Here is a 27,377-nt window from a genome sequence, read left to right as displayed (position 1 = left end):
TAAATTGTAACTTAAAATTTTGCCTTCTTTTAAAAACATGATAAAGACAAGGATATCAACTGGAAGCACAGATTTGGACTTTTTTTTTATTCTTATTGTTCTTGAGCACACACTTTAAAAACATAGGAGGACAATAATAGCAATTGGAATAACAGATTTTGACTTTTTTTCTTTTTTTAACATTTTTTTTTTTACACAAGAACAGCAATGATAGCAACTTCAAGTACACATTTTTACTCTTTGTTCTTGTTTAAATTTTTGTTAACATCCACAAACCTGACCTGCAGGTGCTGCAATTTAGGTTTTTCTGTGGCTGAGGAGAGATCAACCATTTGTCATAGTGACAGTAATGACAAAACAGCAACAGTTTCACGTCAATAAAGCAGTGTTCACTTTTTGTTGTATTGTTGTGTTTCGTCTGTTTTCTTAGAGACAGTGGATTGTTTTCTCTTCCTTCTTCCTGTCATGAGAGTTTGTTGCGTTTTACTTTCACCTGCTTGTTTTGTGTTGCATTTCGCAACCTGAACAACAGCACAGCCATCAGATCAACAAGTCTCCCAGTGATATTCAGCCAATATGTCACTCCAGCTCTCCTGATTGCTGCGTCATGCTGTGTGATCACCATCACAAAATAAAAGCGAACCAAATTTTACATATGACAAACAGAAGAGTGGTCTCAAGGGTCATATCAAGATAAATGGTGAAAGAAAAGGCAGCACTAAAATAACCTCTTTATATCCCATGACACTAATAAGAGAGGCACTGCCCTCGGCTAATTGGCCTACATCAAAACCAGCTGCCCTGTTGGCAAAGCCTCCACAGACAGTTTGATGTCAAGCACTCACAAGGCCAAAAACATTTTATCAAACATGTTTCACCTGCATTTGTTACATGTGTAAGGTACAGTGTGTCAAGCCGTTTTAGAGACTGTACTTTCAGTGTCTAAATATCATTCAGGGGTCGGCTCGCTCTTTTCAAGGACAAAGGAGCTGCCACAGAATACATGAGGGGTTACCCTTATCAGAGGCTCACAGCCGGCATGTCGATCCCTCCCTGTGATGCAGAGTTTCGAGAAGTGCTTCATCACCATAGCACCCACTCCCACTAAGCCTACACAAGCGTATGCACAGTGGGGCAAGCCCCCATGCTGCCATCTGTCTTAAGTCTTAAGGAGCTTGACGTGTCATGGTGGGGTAAGGGCAGATTTATTGTGTCCTGACTCAGGGGAAGAAAATAGCTGAAAGGTCTCCCTGCTGAGTCACGATTGCTGAGAATGCTGTTTTGTCCTTTGTGGGCTTTCCTGTGCGAGGAAGACACCTCCCCTTGCTCCTTCGAGTCAAGTAAATGAGGTTATCAGTTTGGGTCAGCTGAATGGAGACATTGCTTCATTAAAGAAGTATTTCACTGATATAAAGAAGGCCCTCAAATAAAACTAGGCCATCACTGCAGTAGAAAGAGACAAATACTTTTAAAATTGGTGCTACATGATAACAGAAAACAGAGAAAAGGGTGCTTTTGCTCATGAAATCGAAAACAGATACCAGAATGCTTCACATACGCTGGTGGGTGACGTAATGTGGACTTATCCATGTGAAACAGTGGTGGCTGACCAAATCTCATATGACTTTCAATGGAGAGCTAAAACATGTTTCTGAAACCATTTGAGGCGAGCAATATGAAACACCTATCAGAATCTTGGTTTATATTTGATCAGCACGACATAAGCCCTATTCGCAGGGGACTAGTTTTACAAGGAGAACTCATGTAATTTGGAAATTAGACCCCCAATTTCTGTGTTTCATGCTGCGCATTCGCACAGGACAAGTGATGTCTGTGTTTTACTTGTTTTTACAGACAATATTCCCCAAATATGATGGCAAAGCCCCATATACCATCCTAGGATCCTTAAATCTGCCCCTACTCTTAACCTGTTGAAAGATAGAGGAATGTTCCTTAACCCATGCTGCCATATATGTCGTCCATCTCATCAAATTTTGAGATTTTGCTCTTCTGATGAGATGAGAGATGAGAGATGCCAATTGGCTTGGGACTAATATTATCCCATGTCCTCGGTGTTTGCTGAAATATGGTAGGTAATTTGCCCTGGGATTTTTACTTTACAAACTATAAACATGATTCACACAGGATTAAAATGACAGATGTTCAAGCAATTATTACAAATTATCGGAGGTCCCTATGTTATACTACCTTCCCACTACCTGTGCGATTAGGGCTTTAGTTTTACCGTTTGATAGCCATATTTCACTGTGCAGGAAGCAGTACAATACCCACTTAACAGCCCCAAGAGCCAGTGAAACCCTTTCAAATGTCATAATTTAAGTCATTTCACCATGTGGGGAGGAGGGATATCTAGGCACTGATCAGACGGAGGAAAGTCTATCACAGTTCATCTGCACATACTACCCATGTTGTTTTGATATAAAGCTGGTTGAAAATTGGCGAAGTATCCCTCTAAATGTCTGAATTTTTCCCACATAAGGGCTTTAACTCTTCTGTGATCAGTCAGTCAAACTCCTCCATCCATTGGCAGCCTCTCTGAGCTTAAAGCACCACAAAGAAAATGGTTTCCTAGAATCTGTAGTCTGCATCAAATTAAATTAAATATGATTAACAGGCATGTCGGTCTGCAGTCAGCTGTCTGGCCTCCACCGTGCCAATGCAGTTTAGATCACAGTCACAGCGGGGCGCCCTGAAGCTCATCATCTGTCAAGCTTGCACGTGAGTGCTGATGCTCTGGCTTAGCACTCCCCCCTCCTGGCTGCTGTTACAATATCAGGGATAACTAGTGTGCAACCTGCTGTGCAGCAGGACTCCTGCAATGTTAGTCACAGTCCCATACTAAAGCTCTACACCCAGGAAGTTTTAACCTTGACAAATGACCCCACTTAACGGGTAACACTCTGAGGTTTAACCCCAAGTCCAAGATTGAATAAGGACTTTTACTTAAATGATACACAGGCATCCAAAACACCAATATTGTTATAAATTTGCATTCATTTAGGGTAAAAAAAAGGTGGAAATTGCACATGAAAAGTGACTGATTACAGCTATACAGTTATCCTTGCATGATGAAATATTAACATACAGATTTTTGTATCTGTTTTATAATAATGAATTATAATGTGAACTTTACATCCCCAAAAAAGAATTTGCACATTCCCATACAACTGTATACTTTGAAAAAGTTATTTTAAAACTTTTTTAAAACTTTATGTATTCTTATGTGTGTGTGTGTGTGTGTGTGTGTGTGTGTGTATTTTTTATATATATATTATCATCATCAAGCCAAATTCCTTGTAAGCGAAAAGTTACTTAGCAATGAGACATTTCTGATTCTGATCAAATAATCATTAGGTTATGACATACATTGAAATTGCACATAAAAAGTAATTGAGTAATTACAAACTATTAACATACATATTTTTGCACCTGTGTTACAATGTGAACTTTTACCTCCCCTGAACAAAAAATTTCTAATTCCTGCACAACTGTACACTTGGAGAAAGTTTTTTTTTAATAACTTCATATTTACATGTTCTTATATAAACATATATGGAGAGATTTACTTGAAGTTATGGAGAATAACTTCATTGTCGCCGCAGTTTAATCAATACGATTAAGAAGCTGTGCCAATCTCATGGTAATGAGTGCCCAGACAGGCTTGACATCTGTTCACTCTTTCACCTTTACCTTTCACAATAAGGTCACAGTGAGGATCACAGGGACAACTATAAATATAACCAAGAGAAGCAGCCTTGACTACACATTTACTCTCAAAGCACATTTACGCAATCCTACAGCAGCAGACCCACACCCTGCACAAATCCAATTATACTTACAGCAAACCTCTGGAGAATACTAATGTAAATGTCCTGTTATATTTATCCATTTTACAAGCTGTACAAATGTGTCTGGATTTACCAGACAGATGTATCAGATCTCAATGTTTTGATGCTTTGCTTTTATATATGTAATAAGGTAATGCAACAATGCATTACTTTACTGTATCTATGCTTGTGTGCATGTGCACAAGTACATATTAATGTGTGTGCACTGCATGTCATGAGTATGCTGACCATCTTTGTGCATGTGCAATAGATGTATGGCCATCACCATTTATATTTTTAGAAAATAAGTCACTATTTATACAACCTGCTATCAAAAGACAAGTGGGTCGACAATCCTATTAGTGGAGTCTAAAAGTGCTTTAACATACACTTCTTCTGCATAATTAAACCAGGCAGTAGTACTTAAACATCAACTTCTTCTGCATAATTGAACCAGGCAGTGGCCTAATCTGATTTCTACAAATAGGAGAATGGGAGAACAGTATACATTTCAAAACTTTTCTGCATCTAATAAGAAATAGTTACTTAATAGTTTTGACGATAACTACATTTACATATCTCCATGGCAGGTGGCATGGTGCAGGTTAATCATTAATATATATTATATTATATTATATTATATTATATTATATCACAGCAACATTGTTGCTTAAATCTCTCATTTCCAAACAAAGAGCTGGTCAAGAAAATTGCCCCTAAATAACAGCGTCTCCGCTTTTGAGTTTTAAAAAGTTACTGTGAATATAAACAGTCTGTCCTGACCCATACATAACAAATGCCAGTACAGTACATGTATTTGTTGACTCTGAATTTCAGCATAATACAAAAAAACAACATGGTAACATAATGCCAACATCTTTCTTAATTTACCTAATTAGCCCCTCAAACTTTTTTCATACTTTTATTATCTGTGCTATTTTAATCATCAGTGTTTGTATACCTACATGCCATGTAATCCTGAAAATCATTCTGTTTAAATGAGAGCATACAAGTCCTCTTTACACACAACACTGCTACTGTGCTGTGAAATATTGAAAAACAACTGATACCGCGCTTACATATGTGTATAATTGAGAAATAACTGCAATGGCTATATTTTGACATATTTGAACATCTGTCCTCCATGTCTAAGATCCGCTGAATAGGCGTTTAGTGGTGAGTGTACATGCAGATACAAAATTATGTCTTTCCAAAGTAGGATTTGAACCTGCATCTTGTTCTTGGGGAGTGCAAAAAAACATGTTGAGACGAAAATTGTCAGAAGTGGAATTCGAACCCACGCCTCGAGAGGAGTCTGCGACCTGACCTGCGACCCACCATACTGTGAAACAGAAAAAGAAACTTGCTTTGAGAAGGCATTGCTTGATCTGGTAAATGCTGGAGTTGGTATCTGATGGACGTGTGGCACTTCAGGGTCTGCGAAGGTCAGCGATGGAAAGATCCACTTCAGGAGTCAAAAGCCCTTCGCAGTGGATATTCTGATTCCTTAGGAAGGTGGGAGAAGAAAATAATAATTACTACACATGCATTCTATTGAAAAAGAAGTATATGTACAGTAAATTACATTATTTTCCACAAGGAAGAATTATTTTTAATCTGTAACAAATGCAAAACAATCACTGCATAGACATTAAGCATAAACTCTGTAAGGAAGAAAGGCATAAGAAATGATTACGTTGCATTTATCATTCATTGACTATTTTGTACAGCCTAGACCAGCTTTATAACTGCGTAACAGCAGCCCCAACTAAAGCAGGGAAGTCCAGATAAGGCAATACACTATTTTTACTCTAGGCACTGAATTCATGCCGGATAACTGGACTGAAATATAGAAAAGTGATAGAATATCTGCACTATATTGGACACTATAGCAAAATACAGTATAAATAACAAACTGTAGAGAGCAGAAATGAGCCACTGCAGTGTTTAGTCTACCGAAACCAAAGAAGAAGAAACACGGGCAGTAGCTGTCAGCTGTGACAAGTTCCGCAAGTCGACGGTTCGAGTCCTGCTGATGGCATGTCTAAAGAACTACAAAACATCAAAAGTTGTGGTCAGGAAGCTAGAAATGCATCCATCAAATGTGTATGGGAAGAAAACGCCATTTTCTTCTCTCTTTTTCTCCTTTTTTCTCTCCTTTCTTCTTTTTTCTTCTCCCCCTTCTTTGACGGAAGGCCAGTTTGACCACGCAGTCTTTGAGTAAAATATAAAACAGGGGGGCATTTAACCCCTTAGACACTTACTCACCTCTGTCATGGCTTTATGGTGACTTTACACGAAGAGAAACTCGTGGCTGCAGCTTTCCTCGTGGTCTGTAGACGCTAACTCCCGGAGAAGGCCACTAAATCCATGGAAATAAAACTGCTTTATAAAGCCAGGTAGTCCGTTTTCAAGTGTGTTTCGTCGCCGGCCTCGAACGACACGTCAATGTTGTGAGTGAAAAGGGCTAATACATTCATGAGCAGGGGCAGGAGTCTGCAGTAGTCCGACACAAAATAACTTCCTGATTAAAAAATACAGCAAGCTTTTGATTGGCTCAACCGTCAAGCGAATCGATTTGCACCTGAAGTTTCTGCTGCATTCACGCGCTCCTCGGATAGTACCATTTTCCGAGCTGGGGGGTGGTTCCTCCGACCTTGGTGTGTTCATGAGCTTTAAGTCATAATGTGGAAACACGGACACCTCAAAGAAGACATGTTGTAGTCTATTATTGTTCAGATAATTTAAATGATGTTAATAACAGTTTGAAGCTTTATCTTGCAAAATGGTTTTGTCCCAGACTTGTTGCTACACCAGTAGCTATAGCCTCTAAAACTACTAAAAATATTATTTTAACTAACTGATGTCAGTAAAAAGCCTAACCTTTCTAACAAATTTGTAGATCACTCTACACGATCAACAGCTGGGTTAACCTTGCATTATGTAGTGTCAGAGTAATGTAAAAATTAGTCACCGTCAGGCAAAAATAATGTGAATATTCCCATAAGTCGGAACAAAATTTGGCCAAAATTTAGTAGGCCTACATAATAGGGGTGTGGGATAAAATCAATGCAGCATAGTATTGCTTTACTTTGTGTGGAAATATTGTATCAGTTTTCCTTTTTATATAGATTTCTAGTATTGAAAACATAAATTGCCCGTTGAGTAGCCTACTATATAATACAGATACACAGATTCATTTTTCAGCAATTAAGAACAACTGAAATGAGATCAACAGACTGAAAACTTTATCTTGGTAGATAACAAGAGATACTGACAACATTTCCCTTCAGGGACATAATTTGCAATTGATAAAAGGTAGTTAATCTTAATATATTCAAAAAACATTTAGAATAGCAACATTGTATCTTGACAAGAAGTTATTTCTTAGCATTTGGTTAGGTAAAGGAATATTTCAGAAGTTTAAGGGGATGTGCTGTTGAACCATCAAGTCTGGGACTAAATCACTTTGTAATAAAAAGCCTCAAACTGTCATCAATGTGTTTTTTAAACACTCTGATCAATATAACATATCCTTTTTTGTAGAGTCTGTTTCCCTGTTACAACTTAAAGCTCATGAACACAACAAATTTAGTTGAATGATTTCGGACCACCTTAGAAGCACATTAATGCAACATAAGCCTGCTTGCATCCTAAATTTGGTAGAAGTCCATCAACAAAAGCAGTTGAGGCTTGAATTATAAAAAAAAAAGTAGCTTGAAGCTTTCTGAGAAAAGTAATAATTGCTGTACGTATTCTTCAGGGGGAAAAAAACAAGATAAACAGACCAAATTGAATGAATAAAGACCTTTATTCATCAGTCTTCATGTCACTTTATCTTGAGTTCTCTTTAGTTATCAGATGCTGGTTAGTTAATTGCATTGATAGCACCTGAACTGCACACAGCTTGAGCCAGTTAAAAGAAGGATTGCATCAAAATGAGTCACGTTTTTTCCTCTTTTTTCTTAAATGTACATCCATGTGCCGTTGACGCTGGTTAGGAAATAGTGTAGCTCACATATCTTAATGTTTAATTTATAGCCTATTTTGAGAGGCACTCTTGCTTGTAGAAATCTTAAACTGCTACTAAGCAGAAATTGGTCAGTTTATAGATGGCACATGTTAGCCTATAAGGTCATGGGCTATTGTAATTAATGGGTTTTTATAGATTCTTAGTTCCAAACACCGTGGGAAAACTGTGAAAGTGCAAACTGTGTAATATTTTGCAGAGGCACAATTTACCAAACTACAGGGTCAAGTCTTATAGTAAGTAGTGCTTAAAAGAGTTGTGATTATGGAAAATGTCTCAGAGTAACTTAATTTGTGCTGCATTGCTGTGTAGCAGCTCTTTTTGGAGTGGGGAATAATAATAATAATAATAATAATAATAATAATAATAATAATAATAATAATAATAATAATAATAATACATTGCAATACAATTATATAGCGCCTTTTAAGAGCTCAAGGTCATTTTACAAATTTAAAAAAAAAGATGGGTTTTGAGGCGGGACAGAAAGATGGTGAGGAAAGAAGAAAAAAAGTGACTTATTTTGATGCAATCCCTCTTTTAATTGGCTCAAGCTGTGTGCAGTTCAGGTGCTATCAATGCAATTAATGAACCAACATCAGATAACTAAAGAGGACCGAAGATAAAGTGACATTAAGTCTGATGAACAAAGTTCTTTATTCATTCAATTTAGTCTGTTTATCTTGTTTTTTTCCCCTGCAGAATATCTATAGCAATTACTACTTTTCTCAGAAAGCCTCAACTGCTTTTGTTGATTGACTTGTGGCAAATTTTAGGATGTAGTCATGGATCTCTTGGGGGAGGGAGTTCCAGAGCCTGGGAGCTGCCCCGGAGAAGGCTCTGTCCCGAAAAGTGCGGAGGATAGATTTATGTATGGAGAGGAGACTGGCAGAGGCGGATCTGAGGGGCCGTGAGGGTTGGTAAGGGGGGAGGAGGTCAGTGAAATAAGGGAGGGCCAGATGGTGAAGGGCTGATGAAGCAGTTGAAGTGTCTGAGGAGCTGAAACATGAGATTACTGTATATGTTTGATTGTTTTATGTAATATGGCTTATGACTAATGGTTATTGAGTTCAGTCTTCGTGTGCCCACCACCAGGTCACAGTGGATACGTGACTGCAGCTGCTTTATTTGCTTATCAGGGCTTTCAGCTATCACTGTTCTTAAGTATTCCGCCATCTGTAATAAACATAGACCTATCCAGCTCATATCCTGTTTTGAACCTGTCAACATGGTACTTTAGTTGAAGTGTCTGAACTCTGGGGACAAATGTGTGAGTCATTTCCATGCGTCTCATTTTTGATGTTGAGTCTTTAAGGAAACAGGGCAGAGCATCCAGCAGGAAGGGATTCCTCTGAGCTCAGACATCAACAACATCCCGAATATTACACCCATAACTTAAAGGTCGGAGGAATGGGGAGTGAGCGTGGAAATGATGCCAGAGTGACCTGCTGCCAAGGTCAGCCAGGGGCGTCCCTACCCAGAAATTCTGAGTGTAAACAGCACACATCAAGGCAGCGGAAATGCTGTGTGTCATGACTGACGTACATTATCTCTGAATAAGTAGCTGTAATGGGGTTTGTTGTTCCTGTATGTAGGAACTTGCATCATGGATCAGTCATCTTGCACTTGCACATTTTTCAGGCCCCTGCAACGGACACTTAAATTATAATTCCCGTGATGTGGGCAGGATTGTGCACTTCCTTTTTCTGTACTGATAAACACTAATTAATATTACTTGAGGTAATAAACACATTTTTATTTGTGGCCTACTGATTATTTTCATGGGCAACATCATTTCTGTGTCTTTTATATTTTTGTGAAAATGTATACAGATAAATTGCATTTAGGAAATAATTTGAACCAATAGATGCCTTTAGACATGGCTAACCAATAAATAAAAGGCATCTCCTTACTGTGATCTACAAGCTTGTGTGGCAGAGCTCCATTTCCAACAGCAAGTCCAACTGAGTGAATCAAGTATTCTGAAAACGTGAAGAATTCCCTCACAAAGTTAGCATTATAGCATATGTCTAGATATTTCCCCCTCACCTGGGAGAAAGCAGCTCTCTTGGTTGTAAAATATGTATCTGCTACAACCTAAAAAGGATACATACAAGTCTCCTCTTTCATTCTACTGTGGTAAAATCAGTTGGCGTTTAAGTCTATGGATTGTTTGATTATTTCTCCATGGTCTCAGCTGAAAAACAATTGCTTTGCTTGGCACTATGCCAGCAGGAAGCACAGCGATGTCTCTGTAAAAGCAACCACTTTTGTGGCACTATCTCCACTGAAAAACCACGTTGGTGCCTAAAAAGCCATGGGAAAAATGAGGTGCTGCAACACATTAGGGCTGCCCCTTTAAAGCTAGACATTCAACTCATCAGTCGGAGACCTATCAGTCGACTGAGACTGCCTCAAGTCGAGCACTTTTTTCGTTTGTTTGGGGGTTTTTTTTGCTTGTCACTGCAAAGTCAGCTCATATATCACATCACTTTTTGATAGGTATGAAACTTGCAAAGGTATCGTATTTATGGCTTGCAGAAACTTATAACAGCAACATTTTCTTCAGGTGATTGGGCTGTTTAAGATCTGCATAATTGTTAAATGTTGAAATGAGTGTACTAAATCATTTTACATGCTACTGACTTGGTCAACCAGCTACAATGTGAATACATTTTATTGTAGAATAATCAAGTTATTCACCACTCATGGGGACTAATCACATCTGGTTCACAATCTGATATAAGTGTTAAATGGTATTCACACAACTTTTATGAATGACTTTTGCTGAAATATGCAAAACCTAATAACTCTCAGAGTTTCTCATAAGCTGTCATCAGGCAGCTGGGTGGTTTGCTTTGTCTATCCTCCACAGTAGCTGTTAAAAGGGACTGTCTCACACCGCTGAACTTATAACATCACTCATCCAAATCATTAGTGCGTCTGCTTTTCAGGATGCACGCTGAGTAAACTCTGTTGATGCAGGACGATGAGGCCAGAGCCACGATGGCAGCATGTGGCCCCACTAAAATGGAAAAGATGGGGAGTGACTCAAGATCAAAGACATGTTGCCTTTTTAAAGAATGTCAAAATTCACCTAATGTGAGGGCATGGTATTACCTCATGTTTTTCCACAGAAGAGAAATCCCCAACATCTCAAAAGATGACAAGTTTTGCTTTTCAAACATTGCAGGAATTAGCCATATCCTTTACAGCGTATTTCACCCCAGTCCTGTTTACACAAAGACAATGTAAACACTATAACAGCACTACACAATGTTTTTATCATCCCAATTAAAACATGAACCAAAAACACGTAATGGCTCTTCCAGTTATTACCACAATGCAGGATCACACACGGAACAGATAAGGATGTTCTATCTCTTAAATGGAACAACCACATTGCAATTAGGAAGCACAATAGGAACATCCACCTCCACATTGAGGTGAAGAGTTACACCACCCCAGGGAGAATCTGCAGCAGTCAAAAACAAGCCAGATAGCGCAGCAGCATACATAGCCCAGTGCAAGCCATGCTATTAGAGAGAGAGTGAGAGAGAGAGAGCAATACAGGCCAGGCGGTAAAAATAGGACATGCACTGCAATTTTGCATCACTTCTTTAAAAAATAACACTGTTTTTTAAACTTCTTGACTTTTCAGTGCTGTTTCCACTTTGAGTAATTATACAAAGCTCTTATTAAAGTGGGGAGTTTACTGAAATGCACACAGATTTGGAAGACATTTCTCAATCCTTTTTTTTTCTGTACATCCTGCAGTCGAGCGCAAGCTGTGCCGATTTGGTAATCAGGCCGCGCTTATGGGTAAATGGAAATCTAGCCTTCTCCTTCCCCGGGTTGGCAGCCATGTGCTGGCCTCCCTCTGTGCTTTTGCCGCTCGCCTGTATCTGCTTAGAACAGGTGCCGGATCCCGTTCAGCTGCAGCATTCACAGCACAGGTACGGGTGGGAGGCCCTTGGCTGCTCGTACAGTCCCCCAAGTTTTCCAGGGGTCCCCATCTGTGTCCCCGCGCATCCTCTGCCACATGGCACCTGTCCCTCGACGAGTCTGGTCCATTCTTCGTCCGGCGACGTACACGCCTGCCTGCCACCCCACACTCTGCCTGTTGTTGAGCCACAATGAGATGAAGAATAGCTGCACCCATAATCCCTTGCTGTGAGATGTGTGTGTGCGTTTTTTTTTCCCTCCTTCTTTTCCTCCTTTGGCCAGATTTAGGGCCAAGTACAAATTGTAAACAGGTTATTATGCTGCTGTAACACACTCCAACTGGAAATGCACTCCGACAACATTTAGTGTTTACTGATGTAAGTGTGTCTTTATCCGTCGAGCGGAGTAGTTTAATTTGGTGTAAAGTTCACTGCGTTTACTGTGATGAGGATGCTGTAATGGGTTTGTTGTTTTTGTTTGTGAGGCTTAACAGGAAAGACATGAATATTCCTGCAAAATCACTTAGAACAACAACTTTGCTTCATCCTATTGCAATTTTGATCAATGCAGCTGCACATATTAGGCTTAAAGAAGTAAAGTAAGCCATCTGTCTTCTTACAGCAACACTGCAAAAGCATCATACAGTATCTATAAGTAGGTTTAAAATGATCTCAGTCTCAAGCACTGATATGCCTTAGTCACGTACTTCAAATCAGCCACTTCCTCTTGACCTACAGTTAATACGCAAATAACGTCATATAGCACAAATGTTCGACCTCCACATGTGATGCGATTGGACGCTCCCTCCACGGCTACACAATAGACGCTGGACCAACCAGACAGTCAGCCTCCTCCATGCCTCCGGAGGACACGATATTTAAAGTGATCACTGCTCACCTCACCCAGCAGATGGATAATACTTTACACAGCTGTGCAAGCCTCTGCACCCCCCAACCCCCCAGTCCACACACACCGAGCCCGTTACCTTGACAGTTGGTGTTGAGTTTAGACCTGCCGAGTTGTTTGTTTGCCCAGGGAAGTGACATGACGGCAAAGGAGGAAATAGGAAACATAACAGACTACCTGACGGACTCATTCCACGGGTTTGACCTGAGACTGGAGCTGAGCCAGTCAGCAATCAGAGAGAAATAACAAGAGCAGGCTCTTTTGTTTGTTCAGCCTATATCCTTATAATCGCAAATATTGTAAATCTTGTGATCCGGCAGAAGATTCAATTAGTCACATTAAAGAGATCATGCACTTCCTTCTCAAACAAGAAGGGGCTTTACGCATAATTTCTGCAAGCGCCTGTGTGTATGAAGTGCAAAGTTTATGTGGTTCGCAACAATGTCAAGCTAGTGTTTGTTGACACATTATTTTTCCCTTTCCTTTCCTGTTGATTTATTGCAGCTTAAACAGCAGCGATGGCTGTCTCAGGGAGAAGCAGAAGTCTCTGACTAAAGGTTACAATGAAAATGAGTCAACTTCTAGGGAGGAAAGGATTGAGGCCAACAAGTTGAGTGTTTTGCCCTCACTTCCCGAAAACTTACACAGGATTCACAAATATTGGTAAAACTCTTCCATAGAGCTCTTCGGGACATTTCAAAGAAGGGATTTTAAGATAAGAGTTATTATCCAGAAGGGACTTGATGTGATCATGAAACCACTGTGTGCTTCATGGTTTAGACCTTCAAAGTTTTCATGCCAAGGACCTGAACCCCCCTCAGATTTTCAGACCGCTTAAGTTCAACACAGCATCAGTTATAAAGATCGCAGTGGAGCCCCCCCCCCACACACACACACACACACACACTATATATACTGTATAACATAAAGTTGCATATTAAATTGAGGGTTGTTAGCGAGAGGGCCCGATCGGCCTTATAACCCTTTTCAACCAAAATGAGCGTGTGTACGCAGGTTTTCTGGTGTGGATGAACACGCTGTAGTAGCACTGTGTAAATATGTAACATTTATCTAAATTGTATGCATTTGCTGTCTTATGAAAATCTGTCAGATCTATGTTATCAAAAATTGTTTCTCTGTGTTTTCAGAAAATTTTCTTACTTCGTCCGATAACAAACTTTAAATAAAAAACACTAGACTATAATAAAAATGCATTGTCCCCAAGCTGAAAACAAGAGTTTTTCTTAATCTTATTTTTATTCCTTGCCCAAGTCTTTAAAGTTGTCTTCATGATTTTCTGAATCATCTGTACGTGAAACACTTAAAATATTAAAGCTGCAAGGAATCAAATGAAATTATAAAGAAAACATTGCTTTATTTTGCAATTTATGTGTGTGCAATAGTCTGACCCTGATGTGATGATGCTGTGTTGAGTCTTTGTCCTTGTCCGTGTTACAGTGTCCTACCCTGAGGTGCTGGATGCGATTGTTGAGACATTACGGGGCGTCTTTACCGAGGGAGTCTGCAGCAGCACCCTGAGCCGACCCCTGACAACTCCAGGGCCGCCGGTGCACCAAAGACTACTTTCTCACCCTGCAATGCCCGGGGCACCCACATCCAAAATATGATTGCACTCAAATGGACCCTCCGCAGAGTTTTGAACCCCTGCAGGTGCAAAGGGTAATGATGTAACCCCGGAGAAATGAGCATGACACCGGGTGGCCGCAAACACTGTTGCTTGATGAATGTTGTCATTCTGGTCTGTGTGTTAGAAACACACAATCATGGTTGAATATGGGTACAGAGAAAGGTCACTTTAGGTACTGTTTAGGTAATGTTGCTGTATGGATGTTTGTGGTGTGCCTGTGGTCAAGGTAGGCCAGAAAAATGGCGCATGAGTAAAGACGGGTAAGTAAGATGCTAATCAGCGCGGCAGTGTTTCCTCCCGCTCGCTGAACAGCGGGTTCCCTTCCCTCTCTCTGGCTCTTTAATGCAGGGCCCAGCCAGGCCCAAACATCCTGACGGAGAGAGGCTTTTCCCTTATCAGTCAGGAAACACCGCTCCTCCGCCACATCCTCTTTACAAGAAGCACGACTCAACCGTTCCCAAAAAAATGCAGGAAGACCAGCCAGACTCCAGGATTTGTCAAAAGCCCCCTGAATTCCTTTTATCGAAAAAAGAAAAATTCGAGAGAACAGAAAGGGTGAGCGGGAGAGGAGAGGGGGGGTAAAAAAAAAAAAAAAAGAAAAATGAGGAGGGTGTAAAACAGTCAACGAAGCCCCGGGATTTATTTTTTTATTTATTCTGCACAGATTACCAAAGGTCTGCATCAGCAAGATAGAACACGGGGTGAGGGGGTGGGGGTTGGAAGTGGGGTCCGGAGCGCCTAAGAATGGCACCCAGAATAAGACTCCGGGAAAACAAAAGACAGTGGAGATGGAGGCGGGTGGCGACGGCTGTGTGCCTGTTTTACACTAATCCTCTGAACCGGGATGAAATGAAAGCGAGAGGAGAAGGATGGAGAAGGATGATGTGATGGAGGGTGGAAAAAGCGAGCAGGGAAGTGGGTGTCGGAACGGGCCAGTCGCAGTACAAGAGCTCAAAATAGAAGAATACGTGGTGTGAATTCAAAAATGGACAAATAGCACCTTTTTTCCACATTTGTGTGTGAAAACCTGTGGTGAAAAATAAGCACTAGTCCTACTTTATTCAGTTTTAATTTATGAATCTTGTTGTATTAATTAGATGCTGTGTATGTAAGTAGAAATGTGCACCAAAATCTTCTGTGTTTGTTGTCGTGTATCCAAACAGCAACTGCATTAATATAAAAATTGAACTTTATTTTAAATTATTGTCTTTCACAAACCTAAATCAGCATACAGTTGTAGTTACCATTATTATTTTTCATCGTAGAGGTTATGATTATATATTATTAAGTACTTGAGAGAAAGTATAAACGCCTTTTTTCTTCATTATACACCGCTTTTTGTTAAATTGCATAAGAAATGTCCAACTAAAACCTCATTCAATTACAACTACTGAGGTAAAGACTCCAAAAACTAACCGGAGCCGGAACATATAATACAAACATTCGAAATGGAAAGCGTCGATAATAGCATTACAGTTTATGCGAAAACATCGAAAGGACTTAAATTAGCTTCTAAAGAGCGTCTGTACATGCCGCGGCGGCAACAGTAACTGGTGACATTTACAAGTGGACGACAAGTCTTTGCGATTGTTTTTCTGATTCAGAAATGTCATGATCAACTGGAGGTGGCTGACTATAGTATTTTGTGTCTGCATCCCTGAGGTGTCCATCTCCCTTTCTTCACGTTCCTCTAATTGTTCGTTCCTCGGCTCCAGACAATCATATTGCTCAGTAGTCAGTTCAGGTTTTAAAAGTGGGATGATGTTGCTCCCAGATGCCCATATGGGATTTAAAATTACAGACGAGAACACATTTCCCTTTACTGGCACCCGAGTGCAACATCATCCCAGATTTCTTAACCCCGTAGTGTCTCTGATGTTGTAATCGAGTTTACGAGATGCCATAGTTGTTGTAGTAGGCCGCCGTTGCGTCCGCAAGCACCGAAATGAGGCTGGTTTCTGTGGTGCTGCTGGGACACGCGGTGGCAGAAGTGGTGGCGGCAGACGACACCTGGATGTGTCCAGTAACAGTCATGCTGCCGCCCTGCTCGGGATGGAACCCGCTCCCAGTGGAGTTCAGGTACTGGTCAAACTCATTGCGGTCCACCTCGCCCAGAAGCTCTGCCTGGCTCAGCTGGTCCAGAGTCTCCAGGTGACCCTGTGTCTCTGGTGGCGGGGACAGCTGACCCAGGTGGCCCTGATGGAGCCCGTGGTGGATCTGGGGGAAAGACGAGGTACTGTAGTAAGACAGCGGAGGGCCGGGGATCAGTCCAGCGCCAGTTTGGGACATGTGGGAGATGTGACCTATGTGGGCGCCCCCACAGTGGATTTGGGTCTGTGTGTAGTCAGTGTGGTAAGGGGGCGGGCTGCCCATGTGTGTCTGATTCTGGTGGTGATCATCTGAGGAAGAGCAGGAGACGGAGGAGCTACCAGATGTTGAATAATAAGATGGGGGGACATGCTCGTGGTCCATGGCATCTAACGGGGACATCTCAGGAGGAGTGGGCAGGCCGTAAGGGTAGGTGTCGAAGCTGCTGTTGGAGCCGGCCGGGTCTCTGAAGCTTCGGACGCTGGGCAGAGCGGGACTTGGGCTGGAGAACCCGCTTCTGATACCATTAGGGCTGCCCTCGTCTTTGTCGTGGGGGTGGCAAAGCGCTCGCTGTTCGGGCAGGGCGTTCTGATCCGGCGCCAGCCCACTCAAGAGGAAGCCGGGGTCCACTCGCTTGCAGATGCGTTTCAGCTGTTTCTTCCGGCGAGGTCGATACTTGTAGTTGGGGTAGTCCTGCATGTGCTGCACCCGGAGTCTCTCCGCTTCCTCCACGTAGGGCCTCTTATCAGGGGGAGTCAGGGCCTTCCAGGATTTCCCTGCAAGAAGAAAAGATTTTTTCATTTTTTGTTTTAAATAAAATAAGGCTTCAACAGATTAGTCTGCAATTACTATTAGTGTTATGTTTTATTTCATGTTTAAAGTTTGTTATAACTACACAATATAAAAACAGATTTTGTCACACACTAGGAATTTCTACAACTTGAAAATATCCATAAATATGTTGTTTCTTTGTCTCAGGCTTTCTCCTGTATTGGATTATTAAGATATTAAATTATTATGAATAATGGCTTATTACATCATGTTTTCAAAAATTTAAAAAAAAAAAAAAATTAATGACTTGAAACAGACATAAGAACAATAAGATAAGTCTTCCTTTACTTTATAATAACAACTCATTTAATTCTCTGGTGCTTGACACTAAAAAAAGAAAGGGAAAAGATGGAAAACTTTCACCAGCTTAATATTCCATTTTTTTTAAGTTTAATTGTTTAAAGGGACTTTCCATAAAGTAATAAATGCCTATTTTGAGTTAAACATAAGTACCGACTTTTCTTTTATTTATAAAAGCAGATTTTACACGTATTGCCGTTGTGGATCACCTTTAAGATTATTTCCAATGTGCGGGAGTACCAGATTTTGAGTTTAGCTATCAGCAATAATCCAAATTGCCAGACGTAAAGATAAAGATTTCTTGTCTTTTTTGAGTCCGTAGACTGAACGAATTTTACGGTTTTACAGAGACATTAACATTTTAATTTAGGGAAATTGGCGACGCGCTTCATTTTATCATGCCTCTTACACAGGCATGATAAGTTCCACACATTAATATATTTCGTCTAATTTATGGCCAACTGTGATCAAACACGTTGATTTTTCTTTTCTTTAACACCGTAAAAGTCGTTTTAGATTTTAATTTCTTTCACTTTGTTTTAGGTGTTGGAAACAACTTAAAACTTGTGTTGGGGGAAAAAAACGAGGCCTGATGGGAATTACAAGTGTGGACGGTTCAGGGGCGGCTGTAATAATAATGGCAGTAATAATAAATATTTCGTATATTAATAAAAAATAAATAGATAAGTACAGTTGAAATAACTTCATCTCACCTAACATTTTGCTGAGCTCGGCATTGTGAAGGTCTGGATTCTGCACCGCCAGCCGTTTGCGCTCATCTTTGGCCCAAACCATGAACGCGTTCATGGGCCGTCGGATCCGCGGCTCGGGCGCCTTGTCCACGGGGGTCCGGTGCGGGCCATGTCCGTCGGGCACGTCCCCGTCTCCTGGAGGACACTCGAAGGACTCCGGCCACGACGAGTACGCGCTGATGAGGGCTGCCATCTGCGCGCGCTCTACTCTCCAAACTTAAGATGCGCTTGTTTCTGCCTCTCGCAAGTTGTTTGGAGCTTCACTGCGGGCTGATTAAAACAACTAAAACTACTTTTTTTTTCTTTGAAAAAACTAAAATCCAGACACACTGACTGGATCAGTGGAGCTACAGGAGACAGTCAGATGTCAGTACAGGTTTGGGGAGATGTGCTCAGGCAGCGGCTCCTCCTTGTGAGTTATGATTCAGTCTTTCCTGGTGGATGGAGGGAGCGCTTTATATTTGAGGAGCAGGTTCCAGGAGAAGCCCCGGAGGACTCTCGGCTCCTCCTTGATTGCAAGTTGAGCCCCGTGAAAGGGAAGAGAGAGAGAAGGAGCTGCATTTCAACACTACTAACTACTTAAACTGGCCTCACAACAAAACAACCCTTTATACTGACAGATAAAGAAAATAAACTCATAAAAAATTAGTCTCTGTGAATGATTCATTTTTGTGCATCTAATTCACACGGGAGCAAAGTTTGTCAAATTGGGGGGGGGCATTACAGAAAAAAAACATTAGAGAAGACCTGTTTCTAATTTTGCATGTAGACTGTGATGAGTAAGTGAGATTTGGCAACTTCAGGGTTTTTTTTCTAGCCAACCAGGAAGCCCTCACCTGACAAACATATCCAACCTGTTCTGCAGTAACGCTACACAACGAAGTGCACTGGTGAAGTTTTCAGATTTCCACTGAACTCCTCAGCATGCCTGGGTGTCACAATCTATGCAAATGAAAACACACATCCCTCCATGCTTTTGGAAATAAAAAAAGAACATAGAATAATATCATTTAAGAGATTTTTGTTTTTAACATAAAATCTCCCCCTTCCCACTTGGATAACACAGAAATCAGGACTCACATTACAACAAGAGATAGAAGTAGAAAACAAAGCAAACAAAACAAAGAAATCCCAAATGAAAATAAACAAACAAATAAATAAATGAATAAGGTAATATCTTACATTTTTTAGGTCTAATGTCTAGAGTGTCTACAAGAGATAAAGGTACTCTCCATATTTTGTCAAAGTTTTAAAGGAACTATGAAGGGAAAAGCTCAGCTTTTTTAGCTTGACATTGTAAAATGTTTTTTTCATATAATTGCCATTTAAGATCAAAATGCATGTCTCTATATTAAAACAACATCCCCTCAAGGGAGGAAAAGGTCATCTTTTTTTGGGTTCAGATCAACGTGGAACCTCTGAACACATCTGTGGGTGACAGAAGAGATAAAACCCACTGAACACACACTACAAACAAATCAGTTTCCTTCTGTGGCCAGAGGCGGCTGCATATCAAATCCAGGAGTTCCTGTTGACAGGATACTCTTGGGCTGCAGCCATGGAGTAGCTCACACTCTCACACACGGGCACTCACACACACACACACACTAACACACACATACGCTGGTCAAATACAGCTACTGATCAGAGGTCAGATAGTATCTTGGTTTGGAATATTTATGGGGGAGGGAGCAACCTGACTGTTTTAATCTTCTTTAACTTCCTTTCTCAAGAGTTAAACCACAAGCAACATGGATTTTAAGTTGTGATACACATCTTTCAGTCGGTCGTGCCTTCCCAACCATCAAACTAAAGTGTCAGCTCATAGCGTAGTGTGAAACTTGCCCCCCTCTTCTCAACAGGAACAGGATACGGCACCTGAAGTCACAGATAGTGTGCAAAGCAGACACATCAGTGATATATAGGGCCACGCTGATGTGAAGTCAGTGCGCCAGTAATAGTCAAAACAGCAAATGTGAGTGAGTGAGAGTGCACGTACAGTATGTCAGACTGGCAACGTGTGAGACTAAAGTTTCACATCATATTTGTAATTTAGACACATGAAAGCTGTGAGTTGGGGGTTTCTGAAATGACTAATAGCTGTGTGTGTTAGCTGCTGTGTGGGTGGAAGCTGTATCAGCCTGCTGTTGTTCACCCTTTCAGTGTAAAAGACATGTGGCTACTGGAGACGTGGGGAGGGGGTTTGTCTCTATGCAGGTGCTGTTGGAGGAAATTTCACTATGGTAACATAATTCAAGCATTCAAATCAGTTTATGAATGACTTTCAGTGTTGAGCATTGTAAAGCTAAACCTTTATCACTTTTCTATCTTTGTTTTTTTTCCTCTGTCAAACATAACCTGCTTATATACTTTCCAGTGTATAATGTTAATGTAATTAACATAAAAATGAGGAGGATGATGTGCAAAAATCAGTAAATAATGGTTAAATAATTTTATTTTAGTTTTTATGTGATTCATGTTACCTTTAAAAGGGAAAAATGCTTTGTTCAGGTGACACTAGGCACGTTTCCATTAACCCTCAAATTGCGCAAAATGAAATTGTGAATATGATATACGCCTAATGGGAAACATGTCAGTTTAAAAAAAACTCCCATTTATCGCAAAAAACGTTTTATGCTTACATGAGGTGGTATTTCAGCCAATTCAAAAAAGCCGTATTTTTGCAAAACTGCAATGGAAACACTCTTTTCGCTTTTATAGCTCATATGATGTGCAACACAGAGTGGCGTTAAAGCAACTTTATGGATGCCAACTGCCATTAAACCAAAAGAACAAGAAAAAGTACAACACATTCACATGACATTATACAAAACACGGCTCGGTACGTGTGGACAGAGAGACTAAGATCTTCTTAACTTTGATACGAGACAAAGAAATTACGGCAATATCAGATCGGCTTTATTGAGTCGCTGCAATAGAAATAAACCTGACAATTTTTGGACATCCATTGCCACGGTTATTGGAACGTTATCGCGAGAGGAAAGTCGAGTAACATCGCGAGAGAAGCCGCATAATATCGCTCAATGGAAATGCAGTCACCTCGCAGTTTTGTTTTATTGAAATTTCAAAAATATTGCTTAAGTTTTGTGCAAATCTGAAATGTAAACCCAGCTGGTGACAACTCCAATTTGAGAGGTTTGTTTCTGCATGAAACAACGCATCTTTGAAATTAAACAATGTGCCACAGTATTTTCCTAAAAGACTTTTTTTTTAAAAGTTCACGCTTATGACCCACTTTCAGTATATGGTGTTGTATTTATTTGCAGACTCTGCCCTCTACATGTATTTCCCTGTTTTGCTGTGTTTTGGACATTTATGGGCGTGTAGCCTATGGATGTATGAAGTAAACAGGCGGGGTCCATTTCATTGCTATGAAAGGTGTTTAGTGGTGCTCAAAGCCAAAAAAGCTCAACTCTCCGAGTACAAAAATGACCTGGATCGACAGCATTGCTGGGCCCATGGAGCAAGCGCACTACAGAGTTTGATGAGCCAAACAGCTAACTTCTATTGGTCGAGCAGCTAACTGACAGTTTAGCGCTCCACTAACTTGAATGAAGATCAAGAGATTTAATTGTGCGGCTCTTCTAGACTTTCGAAATGTTAACGGACCAAAATGATCAAATCCTGATGATGCAGGAGTTGTTACGCTCAATTATTATTCAATTTAGATATGTCTCCTTCAAAGTGTAAGTCTAATAAGAAAAGTCTGTTTGGGCCCCCTGGCATCATGTGACAGACCCAGAAGTTGTAATTTCACTGCTTAGCCACTGAAAAAAAGGCTGCCAGGAAGTGGGAGCCTCGTGTAGTCCCCAGCACAGGAGAGGTGCGCAATTTATAAAAAGGTCAAAAACATAGCAGCATCATGACAAAAACCTGACTTTTAAAGGGTTAAAATTCTTAAAATGAATGAATATTTTAATTGTATGATTAGGACTGATGCTGGTTAAAAAAAATTACCCAATGAAAGTAGAAAATTGCATAAATGTATATATGTTTTTTAAAGCATGATTATGAAAAGCACATTTTGTGCGCAGAGTGATACAAGTGTGTTTAATTGTGCCATAAGGGTTAATTTAGCATAGATACAAGTTCAGTTTCTACAGAATATCTATGTTTTGTTCTTAGCTTCTATCAATGCATCTTCTATACAGACTAACAGGTCCGGTAAAAACACACTTGAATCTTTCAGTATTTCTCAGGCTCTTATTACAACACAGGATGACAAATGAACTAATCAAATACTAGTTTTTTTAAAACTTGTAAATCCAAAATACTGGCGAGGAATGCTATGTTGTTTTGACGTGTAAAACTGGAAAGCTGTCATTTCCTTTTTCCTCCATTGACTCACTATAACCACTCCCATTGCCCAACAAGCCTGGCCTGTTGGAAGTTTGTCTGTCAAGTCAAAGAAAAGATAACGTCATGCATCATATTTGGAAGTGGAAACAGTGCCTGGTTGGAAAGTCAGAAGCTCGTATACGTTACTCACAGCTCGACTGACGTTAACCTATTTCTCCTCCCAGCTCTCCTGTAGTCTTTACAAATCCACCTACATTTCCGTCCACCTATGAAGGAGAAAAAACACACATGCATTGCTATTTGGATTTATTTAAAAGCTGATTTGAATATGTTACAGCACCAAAGTTTGCGGTTTTCTTACAGTTAATAAATGTGTCAAACAAATCAAACTACATCTGATCCAATTTGTCATATAACATCAAAACTGGTTTTACAAAATTGACAAAAACTGTCTCTGGGTCACTTAAATGACTTGAAGATATATTTACTTTCTGAAGGATTTGTAGATGGTTAAAAACTAACTGCTGGCAAGAAAATACAAACCACTGTGAAATTTTGCTTAAATAAATAGTAATGCTGATTCATATAAGATGGTGAAACACAAATGTTTTTTTTTTCCAAAAAAGAAAAAAGGAAGAAGCTATTTCATATATTGTTTAGAAAACATAAAATAATCAACTTTTTTTCCCCAAATTGCAGCATTTCATACTTTCAGAATTTGGGCCCTTTATTTGAAGTAAACATATGGGACACATGGCAGCACTAATCTAATGATTTTGGAATTTTGGTGGGAAAACTTTTAAAAAGTATGTCAATTCATTATTCATATATTTCAAACACTGTGGAGACAGGCACATATAGAGAAACAGATATATCTAATAGATTAAAGAAGTAGTTCAACATTTTGGGAAATATCCTCATTTTCTCTTTGCCTAGAGCTAGATGAGTGGATCAAAACTGCTCTAGTTTAGCATGTAGACTGAAAACTGCTAGCCTGGCTCTGTTTAAAAGTAATAACATCGACCATGTTTGCTTCTTGAGCTCACTATGTAACATGTTGGGTCTTGTTTAATTAATACGTAAAAAAAAAGTGTAAAAACGACATGTTTTTGTGGAGAGTTACTATTTCAGTGTTCCCATGCGGTATTATTGTTGGCACCACTGTGGCAGATACAGCACGGCAGCGCACATGGACGCAGTGGCTTCTCTTTTCGACCTTTAGTGTCCTTTAAATCTACTGCTCATTGTGGACTGTAAAGTGGAAGCATATTAAGCCGACTCCAACATGCAGTCACCTCGCCTTTTTTTCTGCAAGTAGATACCAGCGTTTCGGTGTTATTATATTAGAAGTTGCTGCTGTGTGAACTCGCTAACATGCCAGACACTGAACGTTTGGGCTCTAGAGTAAGATCCGGCGAAAAGCTGAGGTGGTCCAGGATCAGATCTCCAACACGAAAAGGATCAAATGCAGGTATCACACAATTGGGGATATTTTGATACCACTTGCTAATAAGTTTTTTCAGTTGATACCTTAAAGGTATCGAGTACACATATCCAGCCCATGACACAAAAAGCAGAAGCATATGCTGGAAAAAGTGAGCATTTTTATGAGCTAAAATAAACTGCCAACTCCCAACCATCCTCTTCACCAACATACGATCGCTTTCCAACACGACAGACGAGCTAAGACTTGGGTGAACATTGCAATGAGGCACAACGAACTGTTGCATCCTGCTTCTGACCAAGACAAGACCGAAGTGCAACATTCACGTTGCTGTTGTGAAACATGCACAGTGCACAGAGGACATCTGGCACCGGCCAGCAAGAAGATTTTGTATGAAGACTGTGCACGGACATAACTGTGCCAGACACCGTAATGTCGTTATGTAGATTTGCACCCGGTGGCAGACAGAAGTGCACAGTGAAAGCGATGTTTATCAGGAAATAATCTAAACGCTGATAGTTACTTTAGTCTGTAGCTATTACACTGTGTGGTAAGCATTTATTTCATAATAAGTTACAGCAAAAGTTGTCTATTTCCACTTAAATTCATGTTTGCTGTAAATCTAACTCTCAAGAAGAAAGCGAAAAGTATTTCCCAAAATGTCTAACTATCTGCAAGACGAGGCATTTTTCCATCTGCTGCAACAATGTGCACCACAGTACAAGTGAGTTATTTTACTGGAGAGCTTCACGGTTTTTAATGTGATCAAATGCCTAACCTCTTTTTCCTCCTCACTGTAGCAAAGTGTTCATGAACAGGTTGTAAGATTGAATCTATATAAGACACTTGACATGAAGGTACACACGTTCCCCCGCGATCATGTTTATAACAGGACAGCATGAGTACGACGTCCCCCAGAAGCCTAAAGGACTGGATGAACTGGATGCCAGTTCTGTAAATTTCACGCTATTCTTGATGTTTCTTTTTCTTTTTCTTGTCCTTTTTGGATTTCTTCTCCAACACCACCTCCTCTTCTCTCACTACCTCGTCCACCTCCTCTCGGTGCTTTTTCTTCTTTTTGTGAACAACCTCAGATTCTACAGTTTGATCCTCAGTTGGCTCGTGTCCGTTCAGTAGCTCAGTTCCCTTGTCGTGTTTTTTAAGCTTCTTCTTCTTCTTGGACGGAGGCTGCTCCTCACAGTTCAGCTCCACACCAGAGTTGGAGCTACAGTCCTCGTTTACAGCTCCTTCGCTTTCTACCATTTTCCTCTTTTTCTTCTTTTTCTTTGGAGGCTCCTGTTGTTGGTCCTCATCGTCCTCTATTACGATATGAGCAGGCGTGCTTTTTTCCTCTACCACTTCCAGCTCTTCGTCTGACTTTTTGCTCTTCTTCTTCTTCTTTTTCTTTTTGGGCTCTTCTGAGTCACCCTTGTTGATGACGATGGTCTCCTCAAATGGACCGGGTGTCTCGCTGGTCTCCTCTGATGGTGCTGTACTCTGGGACTCTCCGCGACTCTTCTTCAACTGAGCCATTCGCTGAGCAAAGTACTCCTGCATAGTCAGAGTACTTTTCACAGTTTTGGTGATGGACTCTGTGTCCAGTTCAAAGGCAGCCGGAGTAAAACGCTCCTCTTTCTCCCCCTGAGAATCACTGCTGTTGCTCTCCTAAAAACAAAAACACACACACGAGGAGACACAGTTAGGATTTAAAGCAGCATTTAGGGAATCTACACAGAAATAGAAACACGCACACAATGGTGGACAGAGGAGCTTAAGTGACCGTCAATCATCGTGCAGAGATTAACCAGATTTTAGGGAGTGAAAAGAGCCCAAAATAGGATGTTGAGGTAACAATAGGTGTTAAAGGATCATCTTAAAATAAGCATCACAGACCTAATTGTCACATGTGACATTTATCATCATCTTCTTACAACACAATGTGGCTCCACACATCCAGCTGTGTGTCCCTGCACAGTCAGCTCCCTGACTGCCATCTCCGTCTGACCAAAAACATTCCTTCTTTAATACATTAACCACTACAAGTGTTAACAGTGTAGAGGATTTTTTTTTAAGTTCACATGGTGCTACTGCAACACTACTTTGACATCAAATATAAAAGAATGCCACCGTTTCATGTGGTTTATTACACGAATATTCCATTCATCACTATGAATTTATTCAAAAATAATTTCATAAACTGTAAATTAATATTTGAATCAAAGCTATAACTGTAACTTTGCAGTGCCTTTTATATCTGTAAGTCAAATCAGGTACTCAGACATGCCTATAATGATTATATTTTCGAAATAGTAAAAAAATAGTAAGCTTCTGAAAGGGATATCATCACATCGGAGCCCACGTTGGAGAAGCAAAATGGTTAGCTTCCGGGTAAAAAAAAAAAAAAAAGCAAGTTTGTCGCATGCAGCATTTCTGAGATATTTAACATTAGTAATAATATGCCGCACATGACATTGTCAGCCCCAGAGTTAACTTCAATGTCCAGTATGTCTGATTTTTCTCATCAGTTCTGTTCAACGATTGGTGGAAAAGTGCTAATTCAGCTATACAGAACACAGTTTATTTTCAGATGTTACATTAGACATCACATTTATTTTTTACTTGCATGATCGGACAACTGCATGAGGCATTACACTTACCCTAACACAAAGTTCAACTGAGCTGCACAGCAAGCCCTGCAGAGTGCTGCACACACACTCTGCCACTACCACACACTGATGCAAACGCAGCACTTAATAAAACTTCTTAATAAACAGGTACTAATAAAAATGGCTTATTGCACCATTTTTAACATCAAGGTATTGTGATACCTTTCTGGTATCAGTATATGGTTCAACATTAATCTTGTGATGTGAGTCAGTCCAGTCTCCAGCCTTTAGGCGTCATCATTTAACAGGGAGCACTTTGCGACTGTGAGCTACAACACGGTCTAGATTTTAGCTCTACAGCATGAACAATTTGTCACCTCACCTCTGTGACCCATTTGTCTTCATTTTCCTAATAGCCTACTCAATGCATAATGATTTGTCCAGAAGAATACAGGAGCTCCTCCTGAGAGTCGCACTAAACAATGCTGCCGCTCTGTGCATTGCCTCAGAGATGAGGAAGTGGACGGCATTTTTCAAAACCTGCAGATTAGAGATGAATTGAAAACACAGTGTTGTGTCGAGTCACCTCACGGTTTGGCCTTTAAGCTTCTACATTCAGATTACACTTCTTTGACCGTCAACACTAATTGAGATAGACA

At 40.3% G+C, this 27,377-nt stretch overlaps 2 protein-coding genes across 2 annotated transcripts in view; both read right to left on the bottom strand.

Moving 5' to 3' along the window:
- Nucleotides 1-15,548: 15,548 nt before the first annotated feature.
- On the bottom strand, nt 15,549-18,844 carry sox7 (SRY-box transcription factor 7). The gene is made up of 2 exons (XM_042503260.2): nt 18,310-18,844; nt 15,549-17,241 (listed from the first exon to the last, which is right to left on the bottom strand). Exons 1-2 carry the CDS (start codon nt 18,539-18,541, stop codon nt 16,268-16,270), a joined length of 1,206 nt encoding a protein of 401 aa, XP_042359194.1. The 5' UTR covers nt 18,542-18,844; the 3' UTR covers nt 15,549-16,267.
- A 4,115-nt stretch (nt 18,845-22,959) lies between these two features.
- The window catches only part of pinx1 (PIN2 (TERF1) interacting telomerase inhibitor 1), a 29,950-nt gene continuing 25,532 nt past the window's right edge, over nt 22,960-27,377 (bottom strand). The window contains exon 7 of the mRNA XM_042503643.2: nt 22,960-25,777. Coding sequence (XP_042359577.2) covers nt 25,079-25,777 — 699 coding nt within the window. The 3' untranslated portion in view covers nt 22,960-25,078. The remainder of the gene's footprint in view (nt 25,778-27,377) is intronic.

The sequence above is a fragment of the Plectropomus leopardus genome, chromosome 16 (genome assembly GCF_026936395.1).
Source record: "Plectropomus leopardus strain MGB_pleo_1.0 chromosome 16, ASM2693639v1, whole genome shotgun sequence".
NCBI classification, from domain to species: Eukaryota; Metazoa; Chordata; class Actinopteri; order Perciformes; family Serranidae; genus Plectropomus; species Plectropomus leopardus.
Note: the sequence above shows the minus strand (reverse complement) of the source record. Positions and strands in the feature narration are given on the sequence as shown.